Genomic DNA, 20,578 nt, shown 5'->3' with positions numbered 1-20,578 from the left:
TGGTATAAAATGCAATTGTCATCAGTCTATAGTACAAAATGCAACTGTCATCAATCTGTTGTATAAAATGCAACTGTCAATAATCTATTGCATAAAATGCAACTGTATTCAGTCTAATATATAAAATACAACTGTCATTTGTCATCAATCTGTTGTATAAAATGCAACTGTCAATAATCTATTGCATAAAATGCAACTGTATTCAGTCTAATATATAAAATACAACTGTCATTTGTCATCAATCTTGTACAAAATGCAATCGCCATCAATCTAGAGACCGGGGTGAACTTATGATTCCTTGAAGCGAAGCGAGTTATACTCTGTTTTTTTTTCATCTGTCCATCCGCCTGTGGTGTTTTCCCATGGTAACAGTGCGTTCCGGGCTTTAAATAGTTACGCTATGTGTAAGTGTTAGGTAAATAAAAGGATATCTGGGAGTACATTTGCAACTGCAAAGTGTTTTAATAATTTACTGTATGCGAATACACCGTTAATATTCGAAATAGGATATTATTATAATCGTTGAATGTAAGCTGAATGTAACTATCTAAAGCCTGGGACGCAGTGTTACCATACAAAAACACCACAGGCGGATGGACAGATGAAAAAAAAACAGAGTATAGTCATAAAGCTCTGCGAATTTCCTCTCCTCTGTCCCTCACCTCTAGGGAGACTGTAATACCAACAAGCAAATTAATGCACTCTCTCTCTCTCTCTCTCTCTCTCTCTCTCTCTCTCTCTCACTAGACTATGATGCGGCAAAAGATGCTTTGCCTCAAGGAAAGATATTACTAGTATTATTCCGAGGACTTTCCTCATGCAGTTGGGCGAAATTTATTTTCGTTAAACGAAAAGTCGAATTTGTTGCAGGCGCAACTGGAAGAAGATGGGCTAACTTGATCGTTTCATAAAATTTTACCATTTAATTTCAAGTACTGGTGTCATGGTTGCTGTTGCACGAGAACCAGTCTTCAAAATATCTCAGAATAAGAGAAGAAACGGGAATTCACTACGGCAACACTTACATTGGTAGGTCATACAAACGCAACAGCACGAGGAAGTTCTGACACAAATAAATAGGAAAGAGAAGCGATAAGAATACGAAGCCGTCGAGGTTTCGCGTCATCCATTGAGATCCGATGTTCAGTCCCTTTAAACACTGCAGGACAAAACAGAGATGGGAGTTGTGGAGCGTCCTAGTTCTGTGCATTGTAAGTATACGAGTATCTCACGTACATAAATAGATTATTCAGTGAAATCTGGATAATTGTACATTTTCATTAGGCACCGACTTGCCAAAACGTCGAGCGATTGTTCCTCCTCAATAAGGTGATGCCACGAGAGGTTTTGTCGTTATTTGCCTGCATCCCGATCCGAAGGACAGTAAAGAAAGTGAGAGCTGCCATAACCGCCTAATACCGAAATAAAGGTCTTTATTATCACATGCACGTCTGTGTTTTCTGCAGTTCATGAGAGTACTCGTAATTGATATAACTATCGGTGAGTAAAAAGTGGGAGTGAAGTGACGTAAATGATTCAATTTTCAAATACAATATACAAACTTGAAACTTCTCTGATATCAAGGGTTAACCAGCGGAAAAGTTACGGAAGCTTAACAAACACACGAGAAATATATATTACATATAAACTAAGTTCATTATCCCTCCTTGGAAACCCCGAGAGGTTGGCGCTCGAAGCAAGCACAACAATTAAGTCTAAAGCAAGGTGTACACGTCAGCTCTGAGACAGAGAGAGAAATCGCCCGTGGCAGTGAGGAAGCTTTAGACTTAAAAGTTAGTGTTTGGCCTCCTAATTTCCCCCAAAATTCCAGACACATGGTCCCGGAAGTGTTAATCCTTACCCCTCTTTATGACAGAAATAAATCAAAGGCTCTTAGTGAAATTTAAAACAAATCCGAACTAGTATTTAAAGTTTTTACTGAACGATATTCTACATAGTAATACTTCCTGCATAGCAAGCATGAGCAATCAATGACATCAGGCCTGTCCAATACGAGTCATTCAAATGCCACTGATGACGTGCCGAGTGCAATACGCAAACCCCCTAAAACTTCAAACTACTTAGTGGCGAGTTATAGCTCATTAACGTGAAAATGCTAAAAGTAATAGCCTACAAAAAACTACTTAGTGGTGAGTTGTAGCTCATTACCGTGGAAGTGAAGTGATTGAATTTTACCGTTATAGTTCACCCCATTTTGACTCAAACCAACTCATTTCTTTGGGAACTTTTCACAATAACCCCTTCTCAACGCTGCGCCTCGCAAGACACATGAATACTTTGTGCAACAGAATTTGTTTTCTATAAGTGCGACTAAGAGACAGAGCTTGGAGCTACGTCATATGAACACATGTTCCTGTATCTTTTGCCATCTTGCTGTCGGCATATCAGGCAAGATCATTTTGCTGTGAGCACGAGCATCATATTTCTCTACCCTTTTTCTTCATCTTTTTGCAGCAGAAGCAAAGCTTGAGGTCGACCGTGGTCACTACTATTCCACCAAAGACTTCTACATTCGCGTTTACGAGAAATGAAATGAAAGGGGGAAAAGTCCCTATTTCTAGCTGAAGTATAAATAACCAGTGTTAACAGTTATATAGGGCGTGTCCAGACGACGCGACTTTTTCTTGCGCTAGTGCACGCTTCCTAAAATAAAATCCAGGTCTCAAGTTCAAAGACGCAAAAGTAACGTGACGTATTCTACAGGGTGTTAACACTTCAATTTTTGTTGGAGACTGTTGTCTGCGCATTACGTTTGAGCTTCGGTAATGATGTTGATCACGGACGAAAGATGAATGATACCTAGGCGTTAAATATTACTCCAAGCAAATTTAACGTCACAAAAGACCATTATCCACGTATAGTCTTCTAAAAATTACCCAGTTTACGGATTCGCAAGAATGTAAAAAAGAAGTTTAAAAAAAAAACCGGTGACGCAACAGGCCATTCCTGCTAAATGATGATTACAAATATTTCATATGCTAAACCTATTTTGTTCTGTCAGTATGGAACTTCCATTGAGAACAGATGCATGATGTTTAATATTGCTAAATATGACAAAAAATCAGGCAGTGCATTAGTTAGGTGTTTGATTTAGATTAAGCCAACCTCGTACTCAAACGGGCTCTAGCCCTTTTAAGTGCACAGTCAAACTGGACAGTCGACGTAATGCTCTACACTATCCCATGGCTACAGAAAAACCAGGATAATGGAAAGTAGTAAGAAAGGCGTAAGCGTCAGGGAAAAAATGTCAGTAAGAGAATTCCAAAGATTGAGAAAGGCAATAAGAAATGTGGCATATTCTCGAATGTATTTTCAATTTATCTACTGCATTTATAAAAAAAAATGTATAACTTATATATTAATTTTCAAACCAAACGTTGGTTCTGAAAACCTTGAATTTACCAGTCTATCTGTCTATCTATCTATCGATTTATCAAACTACTATATGCATGTGTTATTTTTCTGTAAGAAGTTTCCTTATAGTCGCAATACATGAACATGTCCCTTGCATGAGGAAAATGCAAGCGTTACCGTAGGTAAGTATTTGTTGTTGTACTAAATACAGTAAAAAATGTCGCTCCTATTATTTTCATCTTAATGAGAGACGAGTATTATCACTTAAAAAATTACTTCTTGGGCCACAAGCTCTTAATTCATACTTTCACCCGAATATTCCTTACTTGTCATCAACATGAATGAAAAATGTTTTGTTGCAACGTTGTATCGAACAACTGTTGAATATCGTTGACTGATAATGCAATTTACATCATTCTTTCCCCCTCAAATGCAGGTCTTAGGCTCGTTGTACGCACTGTTCACCCGAATTAGTGAAGGCGACAATCTTTCGGAGCAGTTTCTGGAGAGGCGCCAAGACGATGATTCTTCTTTTCAGCGCCGGATGGAGGGTCCTCTCTCTCCCAACGACCCTCAACTCCTTCAGTACACCAGAGAAAGGTTCGGAATGGACCGCATCCCTAATTTTGTCTTCTGTTGTTGTTTTCTTGTACCTTATTTTTTTATTCGTAACCATGAACTAAACATCTTCCTTTTATGATTTTTTATCCCTTAATCAAGTTATCTCCGAGTTAAAGTCATTCTTACAATATTTTTCGTGGCATTCGTTTTCAGTCTGATAGCTCTATGTAACGTTACTGTATATATATATATATATATATATATATATATATATATATATATATATATATATATATGTGTGTGTGTGTGTGTGTGTGTGTATGTATGTAATATATATATATAATAGATATATATATATATATATATATATATATATATATATATATATATATTGAAAAAATTTAATAATCGACTTACAATGTTCAACTTTTAGTTAGTCTTATTTCCACAGTTGGTTTTGGCAACCGAAATCTTTTCATGAGATGTACAGCATTTGCAGAAAATCATTGATTAACTTTATATATAAGTCAATCAATGATTTTCTGCAAATGCTGTACATCTCATGAAAAGATTTCGGTTGGCAAAACCAACTGTGGAAATAAGACAAGGTAAAGTTGAACATTGCAAGTCAATTATTATCATTATTTCAAAATATATATATATATATATATATATATATATATATATATATATATATTATAAATATGTATGTATGTATGTATAAAGAAATAAACTTGGAGAAACCGTCGTCAAACAATTTGACGATAGAAACTTCCTCGTGTACATGTTGCCCATCACCACCACTTCCGTTTCGTCCCAGATTCCTGATGCCACCAAGTACTGAGCCCTACATGCTGGAGATCGAGAATGGCACGTCGATCGTTTACAGTCTGTACCGTACTGCTGTAATTAGCTGGATCTATTTAAACAATCTTATTACGACCCTATTCCGTGAGGAGCCTCCCGGATTCTTTGTCGAGGCAGGAGCCCTCGATGGCGAGTACATTTCCAACACCCTGGATCTGGAGAGACTGTATGGCTGGACTGGTCTCCTGGTCGAGGTCGATCAGGAGTTGTTCACCAGACTCTTGAAAAAGAACAGGAAGGCTTGGGCCTCGAATACCTGCCTGGCAACTTCGCCCTATCCTCACGAAGTAGGTGCAGAGTAAGCTCTCTCTCTCTCTCTCTCTCTCTCTCTCTCTCTCTCTCTCTCTCTCTCTCTCTCTCACACGAAGTAAAATATCAAAATACTTTAGATCACGCGTGAAATAAGTAAAAAAAAAAGTCTATACATAAAATAATATTCTTGCTAGGAAAATTAGTACACGGAATGCATCTTCTTAGCATTCAGTTCTATAGCTATCAAACCTTTATCAAACATCTTTGAACAATTTATCAAACTTAATACAAGTCCTAGATAAAAGAAAAAAAATACAACTTAAGTGAAGTTTCCATACGTTAAGAGCATATACATTAATCCACATTCAGAGCATGTTTCATCTAATTTCCCGAAGAATGACTATCTGAAGAAGGAATATAAACTGCTCTCTAAGGACGACAAAATTCTTATTTGCCGTTGAGAAAAAAAATGAGTCACAAAACATTTTTAATTAGCTAGTCTGTTGCCAGTTCATGAAATCTATACAATTTCTTTTAATTTTATTGCAGACAACTCTAGTCAAATTTGCAAATCAAGCTCACAGCCGACACGAATTTTCCCTTTACGCAAGAGTCTACAATGCCCTCATAGTGTCCAAAGACTTGCCTGAGAGGACCTCACACGGAATCCCGGTTTATCAAGAGTCACAGTGCCTGCCTTTGGAGACTCTCCTTCTGGCTATCAATGTCACCCACGTCCACTTAGTGGTTCTTGATGTTGAAGGTATGTTTTTAATGACATTTTTTTTTAGCATATAAAAATGAAGAATCCACTATGACTAAAATAAAGCTCGCTTCATTCACTGCTGAGAAATAATACACTGATGCTCTACCAGTAAATTCACCGTTAATGAAGGGTCTCTGGTTGAGCCATTTCCTTTTCATTATATTTCTGAAGAAGAAAAGTAAAGTTAGGGATGCCCACTTATAAAGGGATTTATGCCTCTGCTGACCAGAAATTTTAAATTTGTTGAAATTTACTATTTCAAATTGTTTCAACTAAGCTTTTACATTACGGAGTTGAAATTATACTTAAAATGTTTCTGCAAGTTACCACATAACTTTTTCATTTTTTTTTAATTTATTACAGGCGTGGAAGCAGATGTCTTGGATTCGTTTTTTGGCTCAAAATCAAGAAGTGCCATGGTTGATGTATGGATTGTGGAACACAAGCACCCAGAGACCGAGTCAGGAGGTGGTGATCGAGTACACCTAGAATTTATATACTGGTATGATTTTAGTTTATTTTAACTAGGAAGAGAAACGCATACGTAGTCTTAGCTGATGGTCTCCATATTTTTGCTTTGCCTTCAATGCTGCTCCCATCTGAGGTATTTATTCTTTACATTCTTTACCGGCATTCAAGAACACAGCTGGCAAGTTAATTTTAGCTAAAACCAATTACTATAAAAGTTTAGTATCTTCGGTTATATGACTAACATCATAGCAGTTTCTCACGCGAAATTTCGGTGCAGTCAGTACAAACCTGAACAATGAAATACACTATAGCATTTATATAACATTGATGTAGATATACTGCCCTGTACATTGACTTTCATTAATCATGAGTAACTTAACGGATGACTCTTTGACAGCGAAGATGAAAATGCACATGCTCTGGGTCGCATACGGAAAAAGATCGATTTATGGGCTGCTCCGAGAGCAAGAGCCCGTGCTGGCATTGTGCTGGCTTAATCTTAAAACAAAAAGATCAGTAAAGCGATCTGCAGTATTTATCATCTTCATCACCTCCTAAGCAGCACCGTAGGGTGCAGAGCCACGAGTTACATCTCACGAGTTACATCTCAAGTGGTGTAATGTGGGCATTACTAAAGTGTTTGCAGCGTCCCTTCGGCCTTTAGGTGCACCACTTTTCAACTCCTTATTTGCTGTCCAACCTCACTTACTAATACTCCTTTGTACAACTGTAGGGTTTTCTTCCAGTTCCACCTTTACATATCCTTGTCCTGTCTCCTTTATTTTCTGGCTCTTATAATCTTGCTGCCCAAACGAACTCGCTCTTTTTTCGTTGTCTTAAGCACTCAATGGCCAAGAGTGTCCCAATGTTTGGCGATTTAAGGCCAATGAGGTCTACTGCTACCCTTATGAATGGCATCTTCCCTAGTGGTATTTTGTCGATACAGCCCTTCAAGTGTAGTCTTCTGGCAAATGTTGCCTGACCAACATCATTTGGTGCCTTCTGCAACCACTCCCAGCAGTCCAATAACCAAGCTTTAGAAGTCTTGCAGCGTCTTGCTGATTTAAACAGCATTGTCTGATCATCCCACGTCTGTCAAATTTCGTTGCTCCAATCTAAATCTTCTCTTCCATCTCCAACCACTTTCTTCCATTACGAAAGCTCTGAGAAGGGAAAACAAATAAGGTGAAATAAGAAGCCCTTGTAGTAGCACACCTCTTTACTGCGAGTTCACTTGACAAGAACCTATTAACTTTGCATCTACTTCGTTCATGGATGATTTCAATTAACTTTACATACATACTTAACAGGACCATCATAATGACGCTAGACCTACCACACTATTGGTCTGGGGATACTGTTAAATGTGTTCTCGTATTCAAGGGAGCCACCAACGGGGTTTTTTAATTTTATACACGTGTTAAAAATATCATTTATCAACGTAATAGTCATTTAGACAACCATAGATTTGATAACGGTAATAGATGGTTCTACCTCATTTCAAGTTTTTTTTAAATTAATATGACTGCAATTATACCATGAATCTAGTTAATTATTCTTCAATATTTACTGCAATGAACATTCTTGGAGTCAATCCTGCATTTTGTTCGATGACTCACATGTAGTATGTTATGTAGCAATTACGATTCGATGACTCACATGTAGTATGTTATGTAGCAATTACGAAGAGATACTCCCGTCATTTCAGGTTCAATTCCATGGGCTACACCCTCTACACTGTCAGCAAGCACATCCCTACAGACTACACGTTCATCCGAAACGGATCCGATATTTACGAGAGGGCTTTCGCCTCCAGACCTCCAGAGTTCGACTGGACGTTTGAAGAGTTTCACCACGAGGAAAACAGGCGATAAAACGTTATTCTTCGAACTGCAGAGGATTTCGCTTTTCGTCATGTAGTTTTATATATATATTCTAAGAGCCAGTAAGGAGGGAACAGACCGCCCAAAGCAACTCCAAACGTTCGCTGGACTTTCGAGAATCCTGACCAAGAAAAAATTAAAGATAACAAATAAAATATTCCATTTCCTTAACCTAGTTTGCTTTTCCATCCATCGTTTTCATTGAGAACATCGTCTAGTTACATAATAAAGTAGGAGATGTAAGTTTCAATGTAACAATACGGCGAGTATTATTACCTTATCGTGATTATCCAGTTTTGAATGTATAAATTCTGACGGAGCATTACTTCCATGTCTTAGTTTTATCTGTCTTTTCTCTCAAGCTTTGCCGAGACCCATAACAGTCGCCTAACAATTACTGGATTTTTTTTTAATACAGAACGGGAATGTCTGATTAGTCAACTGATCTGGGATTGACTGAAAAATGTTATCATCTGGGGTTACACCTCCGTAGCAGACGATAGCCTTTTCTAGATATTTTTTTTTAACCTATTTCGGTACAATGAACGAAACTGACTAGCAAGAATGCGTCATCACAAACGTTTTAACGTTTATGATAATCTTTTCCCTTTACGGGGTTAGATAGACGTGAAGTGGGTTTTATAAACGTAAAATAAGTGACTGGTATTTCTTTTATTCTGCTGCATCCTGACCACCCAAATGAACATTGATTAGTAGAACCAACCACTTAATTATGGCTACGGTCCATGACTATAAAACATATGGCTGGATAACCTTCACCATACAAACAAACAATGAGACTTGAGGCTGATCTCGAGGGCAATTTGTTTATTGCTGGATCTATACCAATGGCCAAAGTTCGAATCATGGATAAGGTAGATGGACTAATTAATGACAATTACACTTTGGTGTAGGTTATCCTACGGTATAGAGAATTGGATATTAAACGATGATTGTCACTCAAAGTTTGTGAATATAAAGGTTAAGAGAGTATAAGTGACGAAATTGTATACAATAATATATATAAGATACATATTACCTGATATATATATATATATTTATGATATATAATATAATAGATATATATGTTATTTATAAACAGGCTACACACAGATACAAATCAACGATCCAGTAAACCATAGCAGAAATCAAAGCTTAAGTGTACTATCGAAGAAGGCAACATACCAACCAATAATGTGTTCACGATTCAAGGTACTTACAAGTAACTTATCCCAAGGACATTAGGATGCTGTCCCAGGAGTGCAACGCAGTTCCTAGTACTCCTTCACAAATCTGGCGGGTCTTGACCTAAAGGCTCTCTCGTGTATACCAGATCCGTTCCTTCCTATGTGTAGTCGGTGGGGATGGGTGGCCCATATGTGTACAAGGTATAGCCCTTGGATTGAACCTGTAATAAAATTTAACTCATAATTACAGCTCTTTTCATGTTTCCTTACTTGTACTATTATGGTGTGTCTTATAGTTTTATATATAATTATATATATATATATATATATATATATATATATATATATATATATCTATATATATATAATATATATATATATATGTATATATTATACTATATATCTATAGATATATATATATATATATATATATATACATACATTATATATATATATAAAATATATATATAATATATATATATAATATATATTGCTACGTTTATAGAACGCCTCGCCTTCCCAGCAGAGTTTTAGTTTTGTTTAATTATAAAAGTAGCAGCCATGCCGTCTCCTGAAGCTACTGTTGTTGGGAGAGTGGGGATGTCGTAGGAATGATATTTCCGGTCTGACGGAAGCTTAGGGTAAGAGAGGCAGGTCCAAGAGTAGCTAGGGCTTCGAGATGGATTTTAGGGACTTCTACAATAAGACCTATTTTCCTTCCCAATTTGCCTGGCGTTGTGTTTACCACCTTTCAGGCAATGCTCGAGGCGGTTTTTGGAAGCCCCGTGATTCGAAAGCAAGCAGTATCGCTCTCAGTCGGCCGCGAGACGTGGTCTCGGACAGAGGTCAAATTGCCAGCCTCCCAGAATTAGGCCTAAAACCCACGACGCAACTGGTGGACCCGGACCAGACCTGAACAGAGGTCGGACCGCATTCTTCTACAAGGATACCCAGAATATTGCATAAAGGTACGTCTGAAAGTGTAAACTTCAACCCAGCACCTTTTACTACCATACGACTCTTGCTAAATTCATTTCCAATTCTTATTTTACCCCTTCTACATCAGAAGCCCTTTGTCCTCATCGGGCCACGTGCTCCCCTTTGTGACTTGTTCAAGACCTAGTTTTCGTGCATACCTCAGTGAACCATTCGAGTTTACCTTTCCCCAATATTAGAGAATTAATTAATCAAAGCAAGAAGTCATTTTTTCTTTCAATGTCGTTTAATCTGGGATTCTTTTCCAGACCTTCCATGAGTCACGTGCCGTCTCTCTGTCCGCAGTGTGCATTAACCCACGTGAATGAAAATCAGCTTGAATTGAATGACTATAATGCAAACCCCAACGTGGGGGGCCAATATCCTTTAACTTTTCTCCAGGCCAGCACGGGCCTCTTTGTAAATAAATAGTTTTAAAGTAACGAGCTGAGTTTTCTGGCGACCTTCCCTCTAAAGAAAAAATCAATAATAATCAGTTTACGGTAAGTTCAAGCAATTCCCTCTTGAAATCCCTCAATCATTTCTGTTTACGTATCTAGTCTCTCACAAGGCCCTATATACGTAACATTGGCGAATCTTGCCTGGATTGAACCTAGCTTGCTTAAAAAAAGCTTGTAAATCGCGTTATCCGTTGTAAAACGTAAACTGTAAATTATTTTACAAAGCGTAAATCAAGCACACTTGCAGGGAAAGAAGACACACTGACTCCGGTAAGTATTCCATTCATTAATATGATTATTCTATAACTAATGTTAGCTTAATGGTACGTTTAAGTATTTTTATTGAAGAAGTGTTTAAAAGAAGCGTAGGTAGAAATCTTATTATTGTAACGGCGAACGCGCCAGAGCTTTTATTTTAGCGGCGAGCAAACAATCTGCCCCGCGAATTTTCTGTTACTTTGTGCTGTCCTCGTAGGAGCTCTCACGAACACGTGTGCAGATAGATGCCAGAAAGGACCAGATCAAACTAGGAAGTGCTTTGCCAGGGTTTATTGCTGTGTTTGAAAGCCTAGCTAGTTAGGAGTGTTTTACTAATAGTTACTGGCAAAAGAAGTGTACAATTCTTTTGTCTGTGATATGTTTAGGGAATCCATTTTAACTTAGTTTTCATTCCAAGTGTTGGTAACCGCTTACCTCTCGGCTAATTCAGCTTCGCGCTCTCTCGCGCCTGCGCGGTCTCAACCAACCTTCGTCTCATTCACAGCGGCAAGCCATGTTTTTTATCCCTTTAAACATTACCTAAACAATTTAAGCAAAGTAACGTAAGTCTCAAAGTTTTAACGTAAATAATATCGATCTTGGTACTAGTATCTATCGTCCTGCCAGAAAAATTAACGTAATTCGCCTTGAATAAGAAAGTAGTATTTTGTGTTGTAAATTGCCTTCGCATTTACAGAGAATCAGCTGATTCGCCCGCGCTGGTCAGCTCTCCTCACATGTTTCACCTCGCATCGCTCACTCGCGCGCTGAGCGAAGTTTCATTTCACTTCGCACTTAACGTAACCTCATTTACAATTGTTTGCTAACATCGTTTTAAAATCCTTACCGTCATTTCACTGTTCACGGGGACCTAGTAATCTTACATAAAGTTAACGTAAATCTCAAGTAGAGTAAATCACAAGAATTGTTAACGTAAAACGCGTCGTTGTAAAATTCATATTGAAACGCAAATCATTTCGTAAGCGCGAGCCGCTTACATTAACGTAAAATCGTTCAACCACGAGCGCGTTATCATTTTCATAAACGTTAATCCAAAAGCAATTCTTTCATTAAAAACGTTAACGTAAGTAAATCATTTAACGCAAGTTGCGTCATATTAAACGAACATTAGTAGTTCAATTCAAATATAAGGGAGTTCATTCATATATCATTTTCACCCTCTCCGAGAGAGAGAGAGAGAGAGAGAGAGAGAGAGAACCAGAACCCAGTATTCACGAAGCCAAGAGTACTACATCTTACCATTAATTATAGCATGCCGAATTAACCTTATTTTAGTCTCTTGTGTCTTTCATTTACACAGCGTGATACGTACGCGCATGTGTCCAGTGCAGTTTGCAAACATTTATTTGTTTCATTTATCGAGTACTTCAGCGAGTGACTGAGCATTTCTAAAATTTCCATTACCTGTCGTTGCCCGAGTGGTCTTTTCATTTTCTTTATCACGAAAGACTTGCGTATACCGCAAGCACAATTCGCACAGTGTGCCACGCCAATTCATTACTTCCAGACAGGGAAGTCGTTACCAGTTTAGGACTGGCCACCACCAGTGCACGTCAGGTCTTATCATTTTACAGTGCCACTAATTCTTGACACTGTTCACCGACTGGCCGCTGAAGTACTCCCACCTTTTACTTTCTCTCCTCCACCATTACACTCTGCCCCGAACAGAGTGCCATTTCACTTCAGTATATTTAAGTATACTGCAGGTAGTGTCCGGGACACACCAGCACGATACCAGTGCTCCACTCCGCCTCCATAAATGCCATTGCACCTGTACAGGCCGTACAGGTAGCCATTAAACCTGCGTGTCCCGTCCTTACGGAACGCCCAAGTAATTATTGTGTCCGTGTACAAGGGTCAGTGATCCTTCGGAACACTCAACAAAGGGAACGCCTCCCGAAGCGCCGCCAATACCAGCCTTAAGTGCTGACAAACCTGCGTGTCCGTCCTTACGGAACGCCCAATTCATTAATGTCCGTGTACAAGGGTCAGTGATCCTTCGGACCAATCAAGGGAACGCCTCCCGAAGTGCCACAATACCAGCACTACTAGTGCTGCCCAAGGAACGCCTCCTCATAAGTGCCGCGCACCTGTACAGGCCGTACAGGTAGCCATTCTACCTGCGTGTCCGTCCTGCGGAACGCCCCTTAGTGTGACGTGCGCCGCACACTCCATTTGAGTTGTCCGCCTCATCAGAAGGTGCCACTCCCCAAAGTGCCACCGAGCACCCAGTCTTTTCAGACTTTTCCTTACCACGTCGCAGAACCCATTTCCAAGTGAGTGCCACTTTCCACAGTAGGCACTCCTATTCCATTCAGTACCCTTTCCTGGCCATTATTTTCATTTTCCTCCGAGCCTCTACTGCAGCCTAAGGGAAATGTCTTCCCCTGCTTCCCGCGACTTCTTTGCCAGAGAGCTAGAGAAGCTCGGAGCCCTCATAACTCTGGCAAGGAGGCTGGTTACACTGGACCAGCACTAGACCAGTGGATAAGGCGCAGCAGCTGCCGCGCGCCTGCAAGAAAAGGAAGAAAGGGAAAACCAGAGAAAGCCGGAGAAGCAGAGAGAAAAAGAAAGAGAAGCAGCAAGGAAGGCAAGGGAAGAGGAGCGAAAGCATGAGCTCGCTCTCAAGGAGAAGGAACTCGACATCAAGCGGGAGAAGGCCCGTAAGGAGAGTATCCTAGCTCAAGCCACTCTGCCAGCTTCCAGCCCTGCACCCCCTGTCTCTCTTAGTCCCGCCGTCTCTGGTCAGCCTGACATCCTTTCTATTTTGTAGCCTGGTCCTGATCCAGTGCCGGAGATAGAAATTCCTGCCGCATCCTGCCAGCCTTTTACCTTTTTTATTAAAATTTTTTACGCCTACCTCCTCCCTTTTGGAAGAGGTAAGCCCACCAGTTTAACCCCGGACTTGCTTCCGAGGATGATTCAACGGAGGTTTCCTTAACCTCGCCCACGTTCACATCACTGCCAGAGAGGACTCTTCACCTGTGCCAGAGCACACTGCCAGCCTTGGTGACTCCGCAGATTCGCAACCTGTGGGGGCATCTCGGTCTTATCATCCAGTGCCACGGAAGAGGTTCTGGAACAAGTTCTGCCGAGACTGTGGCCGCAAGGGTCACATGTCTGCAAATTACGGAGGGTGCGCGAACCACAATATTCCGGCCATCGCAATGGCCGTCACCAATCCTTCTTCTCTAGGACCCCCAGCTAAGGGCCCTATAACCGTCGCACCCCTCCAAAGCCATTATCAGCCAAGCCACGTCAGAGCCTACGACGACTCTGGCGCTCAAATCTCCCTGATACGGGAAGACAGAATCCCCCGAGGGGCTAACCGTTGATAGACGACAACTAATCACCATCGAAGGTATCAACCATATCAAGCTGATCCTTCCAACCGTGCAATTGAGAGTCAGACCTCATTTCTCCAAGGTTTGTACCCTTGCGTTGCAAGCTACATCCCAGGAGGTTATGACCTCCTCCTAGGGCAAGACATGAAGTCTCCCTCGCATTCCAAAAAACCTAGGGGCCCTAACCCCACGTCAACCCACTCCAAAGCACGGAGTCATCGCAATTCTACTTCCTCCAGGAAGTACGTCCACCAACAGTCTCCCCCGTTACCAAGGAGGGAGATTGACCATTCGCAGTTCCGTTGCAAAACCTGTAACGTAAGTATGGGCACTCTACTATTGGCCTAGGTGCCCTAGCAAACTACCAGCAGCGGACACTGTCCATTTTCCACAAGGCCTAGCCTTCAACAAGAGACAGGAGCCTCTGTCTCCCATTTCCAAGGGCACGCTGAGAGGTATTGCACCTCCAGTACCCGTCACAGGTCCAGTCGACCTCAACTCTCTGCCAGTGCCACTTGGCAGCACTGAGCAGTGCCAAGCTCCGTCCAGCCTGGACGTAGAGCCACCACCGAACTTGACCTCTGCGCCTGGCCCCGAGCTAGCGCCGGCGCCTAACCTTATCAAGGATCCTCCTACAGGAGATCCTCCAACAGGCATGGAGCTTACCACAGCCCATGGCCAATCACTAGTTCCTTCTTCTTCATCCTTACCTCTGTCGCCTGAGGATGAAACCTCCGGCAGACCTTACCTTTGTACCTCCCCTGGAAAACCAGGAACTGCCCGACCAGGAGTCAGCCTGGAGTTTTCCCCTCACGACGGTTGCCGCAGCAGCCGGAGTGAGGGCCTCCCCTGCAGTAGGTTCCACCTCTACGACGGTTGCTGCAGAGACCGAAGTAGGGTGTTCTCCTGCAATCCCTCAGGCTACCACTGCCTCTGCTCCTGCCGGCGTTTCTGGCCTTTCCCCAGAGTCGGTGCCTCCGTCTACTCCTAGGACTGGTATAGCCAGGTCCTGGAGGAATAAGAAGAAGAAGAAGGGACGTCATTAACAAACTAACACAAAAGAGCCACATGCTCTCCTTGACACCTGTGCCCGAGGTACAGTGTCCGCATTCCTTTGCAGAATGATCCTGGCACCTACCCAGAGAAGGTAGCCAGCCTGATCTCTGCCAGTAGCACTAACCCTCTAAGCTAGCCATTGTACTACTACCCTCACTTAAATATAATTACCTCATTGCATTTCCCTCCTGGTAAATTAACCACTCATCATCCCCAGCGCATCATTACCTCTCATTATGTATTTTAACAGTTCCGTCGCTGAACTACTGCTGTGCGTACCACCTCTGGAATGATTGCGTCTTCATTTAACTGTATTGAGTAGGTTAGGCTAATGATTTAGTACCAGGCATTAGGTTAGTAGCAAGTAGAATTTTCAAGTAACCTTATCTAGGGGTAGAGTAGACTGTCGTCACAGACAACCCGTAGTTATTACTTAGGCTAGATTACATCCCTACATTAAGTTAGTACACTTAGCATCTTTGCCTATAAGTTAGGTAGGCCATTGTAGTCAGCCGTATCGCTGCTCAAAAAACTTCAAGTTAGAGTAGGAGAACTGGGTTGTCGAGGCGATCAACTTATTTAAGCCAAGACCTTCACGCCCGAAAGAAAGTGAATGCCTTCTTAACAGGGGAGCTGCTACGTTTATAGAACGCCTCGCCTTCCCAGCAGAGTTTTAGTTTTGTTTAATTATAAAAGTAGCAGCCATGCCGTCTCCTGAAGCTACTGTTGTTGGGAGAGTGGGGATGTCGTAGGATGATATTTCCGGTCTGACGGAAGCTTAGGGGTAAGAGAGGCAGGTCACAAGAGTAGCTAGGCTTCGAGATGGATTTTTAGGGACTTCTACAATAAGACCTATTTTCCTTCCCAATTTGCTGGCGTTGTGTTTACCACCTTTCAGGCAATGCTCGAGGCGGTTTTTTGGAAGCCCCGTGATTCGAAAGCAAGCAGTAATCGCTCTCAGTCGGCCAGCGAGACGTGGTCTCGGACAGAGGTCAAATTGCCAGCCTCCCAGAATTAGGCCTACCCACGACGCACTGGTGGACCCGGACCCCAGACCTGAACAGAGGTCGGACCGCATTCTTCTCCAAGGATACCCAGAAATATTGCATAAAGGTACGTCTGAAAGTGTAAACTTTCAACCAGCACCTTTTACTACCATAACGACTCTTGCTAAACAAATTCATTTCCAATTCTTATTTTACCCCTTCTACATCCGAAGCCCTTTGTCCTCATCGGGCCACGTGCTCCCCTTTGTGACTTGTTCAAGACCTAGTTTTCGTGCATACCTCAGTGAACCATTCGAGTTTACCTTCCCCAATATTAGAGAATTAATTAATCAAAGCAAGAAGTCATTTTTTTCTTTCATGTCGTTTAATCTGGGATTCTTTTCCAGATTCCATGAGTCACGTGCCGTCTCTCTGTCCGCAAGTGTGCATTAACCCACGTGAATGAAAACTCAGCTTGAATTGAATGAGACTATAAGCCCCAACGTGGGGGCCAATATCCTTTAACTTTTCTCCAGGCCAGCACGGCCTCTTTGTAAATAAATAGTTTTAAAGTAACGAGCTGAGTTTTCTGGCGACTTCTTCCCTCTAAAGAAAGAAATCAATAATAATCAGTTTTACGGTAAGTTCAAGCAATTCCCTCTTGAAATCCCTCAATCATTTATGTTTACGTATCTAGTCTCTCACAAGGCCCTATATACGTAACAATATACACATATATATATATAATATATACACATATATATATATACATACATATATATATACATACATACATATATATACATATATATATATATACATTATATATATATATATATATATATATATATATATATATATATATATATATACTATATATACATATATATATATATATATATATATATACATATATATATATATATATACATATACATATATACATATATATATATATATATATATATATATATATAATATATATATATATATATATATATATATAGGTATATATATAAACTGCCTTCAAGTAGCATATCTCTGGCAAGTCCCTCAACTCATAAGAGGCAGTTAAAGACCAAAAATATCTTACGTGAAGATAAAACAGAAATGGAAAAAACTGGGTTGAATGATACTGGTACTACTTTGTTTGAACAGATTCTCACCAGTGTATGAAGCCTGGATGAACTTTGTCATTTGGTCACATCCATTCCTTCTGGATGCTTGTGCTCCACTATCCAAACGTCCACGGTTATGTTGCCTCCCAGGAAATTCTTCAAGATGTCCATTTCCACACCTGTAATAATAATAATAATTAATAATAATGCAAAGCACCACTTTTGAATTACTGACCGCTGATTTGCCAGGTCAAAATCCGTTAGGAGGTAGTTTTCTATTTCTAGGTAAAACTTACTGTATAATAATAGAATAGCTACTGTTCGTCCATAACGATAACATCCAAAATGGGTTCTAATAAACTGATAAATATAGCAAGGATAAAAGGTAGAATGACGATGATAATCTTTGAATATACTCTAAAAAAAACATGAAAAAAGTACCGCTTATTATCGATGTGTAGGTAACTAATATTAACACAAATAATAATAATAATTTTAATAAACTGACCTTGCTGCTCATAACAATGCTAAATATGATGATCTGGACGAAGGCAATAGCAATTAAAATTACATAATGATATCCTTGACGGTGACAAAATTAACAATTACAAGAATAAAAGTGGCACTGACTTTATAAATAACATTTAGAGACCACCACCTTGTTTTTGAATCGTTATACTAACAATGAAATCAGCTCAGTAGGCCTGTATAATAACTAAAAAGCACAATATATGTCAGCTGGTGCACACGCACTGACGTTGTTTCTATGGAGGTGTGGAATATAATGAAAAATACATAAAGCTTTTTTTTTAAATGGATTATCGAGGCTTGGAACACTTCATTTTGGGAATCTTACTGACAGTGAGAACACCTGAACGTCTGTCTGGTGTATAGTCAATTTGCAATTTGCTCTGATTTGATTTTTATGAAATTTAGGCTGCCAAACCAAGCACTGGGACACTTCCAGCCATTCGGCACTTGAGTGAAAAGAGGAAGTTGGAGTGGTTGTACAGCAAGACCAAGATATCCGAAAATAAAATAAGTTGACAAGAACCTAAGGGTGGAACTGACAGAAACTCCTACAGCTGCTATACGAAATAACACTGAAAATGTTGAACATCAATATTGAAGAAAGGCAAGGGGGAATGAAGGTTAAGTAGAATGCTGCAAGTACCCTTTAGTAGTGCCTGCACTGCACGGCTACTTCCCACCCACCCACCCCGACCCCCCCAACGGGTCCAGATTGCATTTTACAGAATTGATCTCTGTGAATCGGATCAAACCTTCAACGTCCAGCGAGATGAAGTTGACGTAGGTTACGTTGACTGCCCGAAGAAGAGTCTCTAGTGAAAGAACACTGCACTTTCTCGTAAAGTGGTAACCAGGCGATTTCCAGTCTGACGTTGAGGTCTTTGGTGTCAATAAGGGCGTTGAATCCTTTAATTGCCAATGCTAGTTTCTTGGGCTCCTTCAGGTGGTTCACAAATTTCACGAGAGTCGTCTGTAAAGGAAGATATGTTCTCCCTTTGAACTCTGCACATAAAAATTTCATTCGTGTTGACATTATGGTCAATTCAACCATTTCTTTGTTATTTCTTAGTTTCCAGACGAGGGTGCATTTTTAGTTTCAAGTTGACAGTTCTCACAACATTTTGTACAAAATGTCGTTAATAAACATATAATTCAAATTGTAAGTACAAAGGGATACATGACAGAGAAGACCATACGCATTTAACTATTTTAATAAATAAATAAAAAAATGATATTGTTATGATACAATAAAGTTTTATGCATACTTACCTGGCAGGTATATATATAGCTTATCCTCTTGTCGCACTGGCAGAATTTCAAAACTCGCGGCAACCGCTAGTACACTGGTAGTTCAGGTAATGGCCACCCCGTTCCCGTGGCGCTGGTGCTCGGAACCATTCCCGTTTTCCTCAGATTTTCTCTGAACCCTGTCTCCTGAGGGGAGGAGGGTGGGAATTTAATTATATATACCTACCAGGTAAGTATGCATAAAACTTTATTGTATCATAACTATCATTTTTATGCATGACACTTGCCTGGCAGGTATATATATATGCTGATTGACACATTTGGAGGTGGGTCATAGACGCAACATCGTCATAATTTAAAAATTAACTATTTTTTAAATTACTATTAGGTTCCTTACCTCTAAGGTAGCTGACTTCGTAGGTCCTGCCTCTTAGCCTGCTAAACCTTAGTAGCTCTCAACTAGGATGTGACCTGTTTGTTGAGAAAGCTAATAACAAGGGACATGACCAATTTGCTGACAGAGAACCCTAGCCCTCATTTACCACGGGCATTCATGCTAGGAAAGTTAATCACCTGAACCACACACAAACACTATACAAAACACTACACCAAAAAACTGAGCAGGTAATACCTTCTCAGACAACCATAAACAAAACACTATAACCAATATAAAATATAGCATGTTTAGTAGGTTATGGGGTGGAAACTCCTTTGCCCAGTTACTGTACCTGAGGATACGTACGGGCCTAACGTTTGACAATTATCAAAAGTTGTCCTTCACGTCTCTTAGGTAATGCGAGGCAAATACCGAATTTGTCCTCCAAAACGTAGAATCTATAATGTCCTTGAGGGCTAAATTTTTTCTGAATGCCAGGACGTAGCTACCGCTCTCACCTCGTGAGCTTTAACTTTAAGCAATCCGAAGCATTCTTCCTGGCAAAGCAATGCGCTTCCTTAATGACTTCTCTTAAGAAAAAGCCATAGCATTCTTAGACATAGGTCTAGTAGGATCTTTGACAGAACACCAGAGAGAACCTGAAGTCCCTCTAATGCTTCTTGTTCTTTCTACTAATAACGTAAAGCTCTTACTGGCAAAAAGAACCCTTTCCTGTTCTTGACCTACTAGATCAGCCAGTCCTACAATCTCAAATGACCTTGGCCACGGATGCGAAGGATTCTCATTCTTGGCTAAGAATTCCTCTTGAAACGAACAAACTG

The 20,578-nt window shown here is 40.3% G+C and overlaps 1 protein-coding gene across 1 annotated transcript; it reads left to right on the top strand.

Moving 5' to 3' along the window:
- Positions 1 to 1,027: 1,027 nt before the first annotated feature.
- On the top strand, positions 1,028 to 8,346 carry LOC135223245 (uncharacterized). Its single transcript, XM_064261734.1, has 6 exons — positions 1,028 to 1,211; positions 3,812 to 3,975; positions 4,757 to 5,090; positions 5,605 to 5,818; positions 6,185 to 6,323; positions 8,001 to 8,346. The coding sequence occupies exons 1-6, from the start codon at positions 1,140 to 1,142 to the stop codon at positions 8,164 to 8,166; spliced, it is 1,089 nt and encodes a 362-aa protein (XP_064117804.1). The 5' UTR covers positions 1,028 to 1,139; the 3' UTR covers positions 8,167 to 8,346.
- Positions 8,347 to 20,578: the final 12,232 nt, after the last annotated feature.

Source organism: Macrobrachium nipponense, chromosome 8, assembly GCF_015104395.2.
Source record: "Macrobrachium nipponense isolate FS-2020 chromosome 8, ASM1510439v2, whole genome shotgun sequence".
Lineage (NCBI taxonomy): Eukaryota > Metazoa > Arthropoda > Malacostraca > Decapoda > Palaemonidae > Macrobrachium > Macrobrachium nipponense.
This window is presented reverse-complemented; position numbering and strand designations above follow the sequence as displayed.

Excerpts from the sequence above, each read along its gene's own strand:
- LOC135223245 (XM_064261734.1), top strand. The coding sequence starts at position 1,140 with ATGTTCAGTCCCTTTAAACACTGCAGGACAAAACAGAGATGGGAGTTG. Across the intron at positions 3,976-4,756 it reads CTTCAGTACACCAGAGAAAG|ATTCCTGATGCCACCAAGTA; the intron begins GTTCGGAATGGA and ends GTTTCGTCCCAG. Across the intron at positions 5,819-6,184 it reads AGTGGTTCTTGATGTTGAAG|GCGTGGAAGCAGATGTCTTG; the intron begins GTATGTTTTTAA and ends AATTTATTACAG.